The 8,867-nt window shown below is 38.7% G+C and overlaps 1 protein-coding gene across 1 annotated transcript in view; it reads left to right on the top strand.

Moving 5' to 3' along the window:
• The first annotated feature begins 352 nt into the window (after positions 1-352).
• Positions 353-8,867, top strand: part of EIF3A (eukaryotic translation initiation factor 3 subunit A) — a 40,950-nt gene continuing 32,435 nt past the window's right edge. The window contains exons 1-4 of the mRNA XM_019642912.1: positions 353-549; positions 6,338-6,528; positions 6,700-6,836; positions 7,227-7,390. Of these exons, the coding sequence (XP_019498457.1) occupies positions 501-549; positions 6,338-6,528; positions 6,700-6,836; positions 7,227-7,390 (541 nt within the window). The 5' untranslated portion in view covers positions 353-500. The remainder of the gene's footprint in view (positions 550-6,337; positions 6,529-6,699; positions 6,837-7,226; positions 7,391-8,867) is intronic.

Here is an 8,867-nt window from a genome sequence, read left to right as displayed (position 1 = left end):
TTCCCTAGGCGGATGGGACCTGATTGCCACTTTGCAAGACTCCGCACAAATCATGGTGAAGATGAATCTGTGCAGATACCTGCCTTCTAGCCAGACAGAAACTCTGACCTAAATCTTACCTTTCCCATCCCGAGTCTCGCTTGAGTGAGGGGTTTGACAACCGCCTCCCTGACGTTGCCCCTCGGAGTCCCAAGGGGACCCCGAAGCACGTGGATGACGCCACGGACGCCACGTCAGCCGTCGCGCGCGACGCCAGCGCGCCTGCGCGCGTGAAAGGGGCGGTGCGCACGCGGAGGCCCGCCCCTACATCCGGGGCCTGGGCGGCGGCAGCGCCGCCGCGCGGGGGTCACGTGGCTCCCTCTTTTCCGTCTCTGGCCGGCTGGGCGCGGGCGACTGCTGTCGAGGCGCGTGGAGCCTCGCGCTGGTTCCCCTTCGTCTCGTCTCCGGCCCAGGCCACTAAGGAGTTCGCTGACGCCGGGTGAACTGAGCCTGCCGCCAAGATGCCGGCCTATTTCCAGAGGCCGGAAAATGCCCTCAAGCGCGCCAACGGTGAGTAGGGGGTCGGGGCACACTTGGCTGGGGCGGCCCGAGGCCTCGGAGTTGGAGGGGCCCAGGCCTGCTTCTTGCTGCTCCTCCGCCAACTGCGGCCGGAGAGGAGGCCGATATGGCCTGCCCACCAACGTCCCAGCCCGTAGTTGGGCACGGTTTCCCTTCTTGCTCCAACCGACTAGGGGCTGGGAGGCGCAGAGTCAGGAACTGTCGGCTCTACGGGCCCTTCCTTCCGCCGCCTCTTGGTGCGTCTCGGGGCCCGCGCGGCCCGGGAGACAGGCCTGTCCGGACTGGAGCTCCTCCACCCTGTCCTCCACCACTTTGCTCTCCAGGCCATGGGTCTTTTCGTCTGCTTAGGCCCCGCGCCCCCGGCCGCCATCTGGGAGTGTCGGGGAGGAAGAAACATGGCTCCCTCCCGGGGACAATGCACGCGAGAACCTCGACTCCACCTCCCGCCGGAGCCCGGAGAAGGGCAGTCCCATCTCCGGCCCTCTCGCAGACCCCTCCGCCCCCCAAATCTAGTGCCGTGATTTTCTGGGTCAGGGTCCACCTATACTCATCTCCAGCCACTGGATCTCTGCTTTCGGGGACCCTGACCCATTTAACTTTTCTATTTTTTTTTTCCGGGCAATGATTATTGGCAGCCCAAAAGGCTATTCAGAATCACAGGAAGTTGGAACAGACTTAATGCTGTAAGACAGAGACTTCAAGTTCTTTCTCTAAGATAATGAAACAGGCCGAGAGAGAGAGAGAATGGTTTGCCCAAGGTCACTCCGGGAGTTAGTTGTTGAGCCAGGAGCCTAAAACCGAGGTCTCTTGACTTCCAGATGAGTCGTTTTTCGCCACAGCGTTGTTGCCTGCGATTTCTGCTTCCATGTGTACTTAAGCCACGGGCTCTTTCGGGAATACTTGTGCGTGTGCCAGTGTATTCAATAGGCATTTATTACGTTGGCATTCTGGGGTGCAAATGTATTGTGCATGTCTCTGGTCTTTTTAAAACTTTCTTGCTTTTTAAAAAAACACCTTTTTTTTAGTGTAACAGTCTGTGTTACAGCGTTCGTAGCTCTTGTTTTCAACCTTCCCCTCCACCCAAACAAGTTTTGTGTTACAGTATTATGTGTGTGGAGCCTATTTTGTTAGCTTGTTTGAAAATTCCTCTTGCTGAAAGGTCAATGTCAGTCATTACATAAAATTGATACTACTGATCATCTGTCAGGGCCAAATGTGTTTGTCACATGCTTATTATTTTAACTAAAAGTAACAATGTGGAGGGGGGTGACAGTCCGTGGAGTAGGGCAATTCTACATTCTGTGGAAATAGAGTAATTGTTTTAGAAAAATAGTTGAACTACAACTTAAGATTTGATCACTGCGTATTCTAATCAACCATCTAAATGATTAGAACAGGAGAGAAGTTTTAAAAAGTTAATTTATAGGTAAGAAAATAGATTGAGATGCAAATTTATCACTACAAAATTAACTGTAGCAAAGTTGGGAAATTATTTTAAGTTTCAAGATTTTAAATTATATTAAATGACTTGGGTAAAATCACTACTGTTTGCTATTGTAGATCTGTTTACAGTCATTTGGCTGCTTTACCAGCGGGCATTTTTTCTCCTTCTAATAAGCTGAAGCTTTGTAAACTTGATGGCCTAAATATATATAGTACACATTTGATGTATTCAAGTCTTATTTCCTTCATCAGTCTTCCCTTTTGAATCTTCATATGAACTTAATATTTCAGCTTTTTTAAAATTAGAAGGGACATGTGTAACATCTTATGTTTTTAAAGTTGAAATTGACTTGTGAAGGGCAAGTTGGGAAAAGTAATCTGAAATTAAAGGCAAGATAAGGGGATACTACTGGGGGGGGGCTTGAATTTTGTTAGGATAGTTTTCAGAAAAGGGTGGGTTAACTCCTTGCAGCCCTTTTTGAAGCTGTAGGACGGGTGTTTCTGTGGTAGAGATGAAACAGTTTACCATTCATGTAGTAATTTCTGTACCTTTGATCTTATGAATAAGAGGTCTCTTCATAAGTGTCAAGGTGAGCAGAATGTGTATGGCATATGGCACTCCTTACAAAACCGAATAGGATAATAAAAGCACGTTTTATTCAATGGAAATAACCTCATTTTATCTAAATGCTTTATAATGTTTGTAACCTCAAACATTTAGACCTAATCCATTGCATTATATTAATAAAATTTTGTGAATAAATTTAAGTAGAATAGCCTTTTAAGTTACTTTGAGTCTGTATATCAGAACCATATTTTTGGAAACAATTACAGTAATCATTCAGGAAGATGAGAATGTGGCCCAGCAGTTAACAGGCAAAAAAAAAAAAAATCCATGCCCCGGAATCACTTGAAAAGGCCCTTTTTCCAGATTATGTTGTTAGTAGTGCCAAATTAGTTGCTTCTGACCCTGTAACAGCTTTTAAATTTACACTCTACGACCAATGACTTAAAAATAAAGTTGCCTTTGAACCCACAAATTTTTTAACATTATAGCTTATCTACTTGGTGTGTTGTACAGATAAGCTAGTAAAATTGAAGGGCTGAGCTAAACTTTCTTTATAGATAGTTTCAGCCATTGTGTCTGAAAGGTAAGTTCAGAACGCCCACGCTCCTAATACAGTTTGTAATTCCAGATTTTGATTTCAAGAGTATCAAGCGGAAATGAACATTTTCAGCTTCAAATCCTCCCCCTCCCCCAATTAGGTAATTCAGAGGAACCAAATCCTCCTTGTGTATGTTAGTATAAAGGCAGGAACTCAACATCTGGATTATCATGAAAAGTCTGTTCCCATTCCAGTTTTTTTTAAAAAAACATCCTTGCCTTGTATCCATGTTTTCTTTTGTTGTTGGTGTGTGTGTGTGTGTGTGGGGGGGGTCTGTCCTATTTACAATTATTTTTTAAAGCACTTGCTTTGGATTGTTTGAACCTATTATTGCAGAGTTGAAAGTATCGGATTTGGAATCATAAGTTTTGATTGGCTGTTTAGGAAGTGAAAAATACTTTTAATTCTATCCCTGAACAAGACTATTTTTTAGAATGACATTAAGAAACCACACTCCCATTTAAAAATAAGAGATTAGGAAAGTGAATTATTTTTAGACAGTTTAGTATTTTGTCATCACACCCATGCTGAGGCCAGCTCTCAACTTTAACTCTCTTTGTGCCTATTCTTGCTAAAAGCATATTGACAATACTTGTATACAGTAGCATAAGATTTAAAATTTCAATTTAAGATTGGGACTAAGAGGTCATTTGGGTGCTGCTGCTGTGATATTTTTTTAATTTTATTTTTTTTAAAGAAATTTTTATTGGGGAACAGTGTATTTTTCCAGGACCCATCAGCTCCCAGTCAAGTAGTTGTCTTCAGTCTAGTTGTGGAGGGTGCACCTCCTTAGCCCATGTGGGAATCAAACTGGTAACCTTGGTGTTAGGAGCTTGCTCTCTAATCAAATGAGCTAACCTTAGGCCGCCCCAGCTGTGATATTTGTAATGAAAAGGATAAATTTAACTGAAAACATTAGATCCCAATTTTTTAGCTGATAGAGACTGTTTTTGTAAAATAGTTGTGCAAAGCACCTAAAATTCTGTTGAATTTTAGAAAATAACCTTGTATGCACTCTCCAGGAGCAAGATAGGTAGGTCCTCCTCTTAAAACAGGAAAGGCTTATTATTCCAACAAAGTATCTAGTTGTATTACATCTTTGTTTCCTTTTGTAGGATTTCTTGAGGGGGGGTAATAAAATTGACTACTGAAAATTGACTTGCATAATGGCAAGATCAGTATTGAGTTTATTAACTTGAAGTATTGAAGAAAGGTTTGCATTTATTTGCATGTGTGAGGAATATGATTTGATAATATGGGTGAAGTAGGATATTGTGTAAAGATACTTATTTCAGTTTGTTGTGTGATTTATCCTGTTCAAGCTTTTTAATATATTAGCGAGTTGGAATATTGTTTGTAGTTTTCGTAGGGGAAGGAATGTTCACAGACAATATTCCTGAAAGATGTGATAGTTGGAGGAAGAATAAGTAGAGAATTACTAAATCTGTAGATCTAATGAAACTCCCAAATAAGGACCTTTTTGCCTATTTGCCTAGCACAGAGTTGCATGGTAGATAATGCTAGATACATTGTTAGGTTTGTGGGGTTAACTCTTAAAAAATTCTTTGTCAGATTTTTTTTTAGGAGGAAAATAAACAGTGATTTTTAAAAATGGAGATGTTGTACTTTAAGACATTTTTTATAGTGTAAACTAGTGTTTTCTCCCCAAATCATTTTTCAGATGTTCATTGAAAGTTTTTCTCTGTGTGAAGGCTGGCAATTACTAGATGGCTTACATTAAATACCCCCCTCCCCAAGTCTGTTGACTGTTGCTGCAAAAGATAGTAAAAAATGAGAAAAAATAAGATACATTTTAATTTGAATCGGAAATAATGTGATAGAGGAGCCTTTGCTTTGGACCGGATTTCAAAATAACTGCCACGTACAGAATGCCTTCAGGTTTAGGTGGCAGTAAATTCAGAAGAGAGTAAGTTTCTTTGCTCTACATTCTAAAATGTTTTTTTCCCAGTGTTTAAAAAATAAGCTTAATTTTAGAAGTTTGAGATTTACAGAATTATTGCAAAGATGGTACAGATAGTTCCCAGACAGACCACATATAGTTTCCCCTTTTAATATCTTACATCAGTATGATGGTATATTTGTCACAGCTAATGAACAAATACTGATACATTATTATTAACCAAAGGCCATACTTCAGGTTTCCTCAGCTTTCCCTTTTTTGTATTTTTTGTATTTGGTCTTTTTTGTATTTCAGGAGCTCATCCAGGACACCTTATTACATTTAATTGTCCTGTCTTCTAAGTCTTCTTCGTTGTGATAGTTTCTTAGACTTTCCTTGTTGATGACCTTGATGATTTTGAGGAGTACTGGTCTGGTATTTTATAGAATATCCCTCATTTGGGATTTGTAATATTTTTCTCATGTTCAGACTGGCATAAATAAGTGGAGAGAGAGTCTGTGCTCATGGGTTGGAACACTAAATTTTATTAAGTTGTTGGTTCTTCCAAACTTGATATATAGATTCAATAAAATCCCAATTGAAAATCCCAGTGAGCTATTTTGTATCTATCTACAAACTAATTCTAAAGTTTACATGAAAAGGCAGAAGACCTAGTATAGGCAACACAATACTGAAGAACAACAATGGAGCACTCACACTACCTGGTTTCAAGACTACCATTCATTCCTTTACAGGAATCAAGACAGAGAGGTATTGGCAAAAAGACTAGGTACATAGATCAATAGAGAATGATCAGAATAGAGAGCCCAGAAGTAGACCTACGTGCATAGTTGGTCTTAAAGGAACAGTGTCAGTCTAATGTGTTTTTCTAGAAGCCTCAAGTATTAACATGAACTAGCAAAAATACCAGTCAGATCACTGTGACTAAAGTCATACTTTTCTGCATTTGTGGGGGAAGATTTTTATCACTCATGACTTGTTTCTGGAACTTTAAAATCACTTAGTTACGTTTGGTACAGTAAAAGTGAGTGAAATCCAACTTTACCTGTAGACCGTATTTTGAGATAGCACCAGGTTTTCATTTTATTACCTTGGATAATTTTGGCATAGCTTTGGAAGTCAAAAATAAATGTGACCTAAAAAGAGATGGTAATGAGTTTAGAAATTAAAACAACCAATTTAGAAAGCAAGGTTGAGATTTTGTATAATATGTGTAACTGATTTTAATTCTCCTGAATTACTTTTCCAGAATTTCTTGAGGTTGGCAAAAAGCAACCTGCTTTGGACGTTCTTTATGATGTTATGAAAAGTAAGAAACATAGAACATGGCAAAAAATACACGAGCCAATCATGTTGAAATACTTGGAACTTTGTGTGGATCTTCGCAAGAGCCATTTGGCTAAAGAAGGATTATATCAGTATAAAAACATCTGTCAACAGGTATGAACAGAGCTAGGTTTTATTAATGTATTTGTGAAAGAAGTGCTTGCTTTTAGTTATTTTCAGAGTTTACCTTTCAAAGTTAATACATGTTCTATCATAAAATTTGCTTCAAAATATTTTACAGTTTGCTGGGAAAAGTGTTTTGAAGTTCTTTTTTTTCTTGGTTAGGTGAACATCAAATCTCTAGAGGATGTTGTTAGGGCATATTTGAAATTGGCAGAGGAAAAAACTGAAGCTGCTAAAGAGGAATCCCAGCAGATGGTTTTAGATATAGAAGACCTGGATAATATTCAAACTCCTGAGAGGTATGTGGATTAAACTGCTAATGAATTTTTCTCAGTGCTTTTCTTTACATGTGTCTCCATCATCTTTATTTGAAGTAGATCTTTATTAGAAAGACTGCTTACCTTTGAAATTTTAATTGTATTAGTAACCAAAAAATCATGTACTATTCAAAATTTATAAAAGTGGAATATACAACTTTCAGATAGGTAGGTGTATACTAATTTAAATGGTTGTAATACAAATTGGGAATTCAAATATGTGGACACTAAGTGACAGCTTTACAGCGTGTCCAAAGTTGTAGGAAGAATTTGCACTGTTCTGTAATGATCATGTTGGTTTGGGTTTTTTAGTCATAAGGCAAAGTAGGAAACCATGTCTAAAAGTGTTCACCATTTTTCATGTTTTTGTAGTGTTCTCCTAAGTGCTGTAAGTGGTGAAGACACGCAGGATCGTACTGACAGATTGCTTTTAACTCCATGGGTTAAATTCCTGTGGGAATCATACAGACAATGTTTGGACCTTCTTCGAAACAATTCTAGAGTAGAGCGTCTCTACCATGATATTGCCCAACAAGGTAAAACAACTGAATTGAAAAGTTGACTTAAGAATAAATTTTGCAAAAGATGAACTATTAATGTTAACCTCCTTTTCTCCATACTACCTATGTCATATAGTTTTTATTCTTATTGAAAGATGATTGGCATTCACTTGAATATTAAATATGTGACTAAGAAATTTGTTTTAGGTAGTCAAGGTAATTCTATGTGAAATGTGTTCCCTTGATGTCTGAAAGACCTTTAAAGTTATTTTGGAATTTTCCAGGTGACTAAGAAAATAAACTTTTTGATTGCTTTCTGATAAACTTGAGTTCTACTTTCGACTCTACTGCATATTCTTGGGCAAGCTACTTAATTGTGCACTGGGTTTCTAGGTCTTTTAAAGCTCCGGATTTACAATTCCATGGAAAATACATATTTTTCTTTTCATAAATAGTATTACTAAATATAGAACTAATCCATCTTGATGACTGGATCATCATTAAAAGTATCCAGTTGTTATATTGCATGTACATTTAATCTGAAGAACTGTAATGTTTTCCTAATCTTGTCTCTCTTCCTTATGTCACTTATCTTGCTGTTAGTGCATCCTTTGAACTATATGTGACTGGGATATATGTGACTTGAGCGTGGCTCCTGGCTTTTTCCTATTTTGGTCTTAGTACGAGCTTGTGTTGCCCTTTTTTTTTTTTACTATGGGACTGATTGGCATTTGTGTTTTAAGTTTTAAGTGAGTTTGTGATTATGAATATTTTATTAGGAGTATAAGAATCTGTATCCCATTTTGCTCACATTGCTGTCATATATGAATTTTCACTTAACCCAAGTAAACTTGGGCTTTCTGATGACTTGATAAAGATAGCAACTTGAAATTAAATGGCATTCCTCTGTTTTAGGCCTATCAAATTAGGACTTTTTTTGAAGAAAGAATTCCGCCCCCCCCCCCTTGAAATAGTTCTAATATTGCATATGTGGCAGTAGAAAATTATTTAAATTGATACTTTAATTAATGTCCATTTATTAATGAATGATTAAAATACTAACATTTTAATGATAGACCAAGTAGTTCATGTGCACATCTATGTACACAGTTGAAATCAGGTTACTGTAAGCTCTCTATTTGTACTGTGCAGTGTTAATTAGTGTAAAAACTTGTTACTTTCTATATAAGTTAGATAACAAAATTCATTATACAGTTGAGCCCTGAACAAGCGGGAGTTAGGGGCACTGACCCGCATGCAGTTAAAAATATTCGTAGAACTTCTGATTCCCCCAAAATGTAGCTATGAATAGTCTGCTGTTGACTGGATGCCTTACCGATAGCATACAGTCAATGAATGCATTTTTTTTTTTTTTTAAGATTTTTATTGGGGAATTGGGGGAAGGGGAACAGACAAGTTGTTGTCGTTTTCTTCAGTCTAGTTGTGGAGGACGTTTCTTCACTGGCCCAAGTTGGCACCATCATTGCGCTCTTCCTGGGCGAGGCAGATCAGT

The sequence above is a fragment of the Hipposideros armiger genome, unplaced genomic scaffold (genome assembly GCF_001890085.2).
Source record: "Hipposideros armiger isolate ML-2016 unplaced genomic scaffold, ASM189008v1 scaffold_74, whole genome shotgun sequence".
NCBI lineage: Eukaryota > Metazoa > Chordata > Mammalia > Chiroptera > Hipposideridae > Hipposideros > Hipposideros armiger.
Note: the sequence above shows the minus strand (reverse complement) of the source record. Positions and strands in the feature narration are given on the sequence as shown.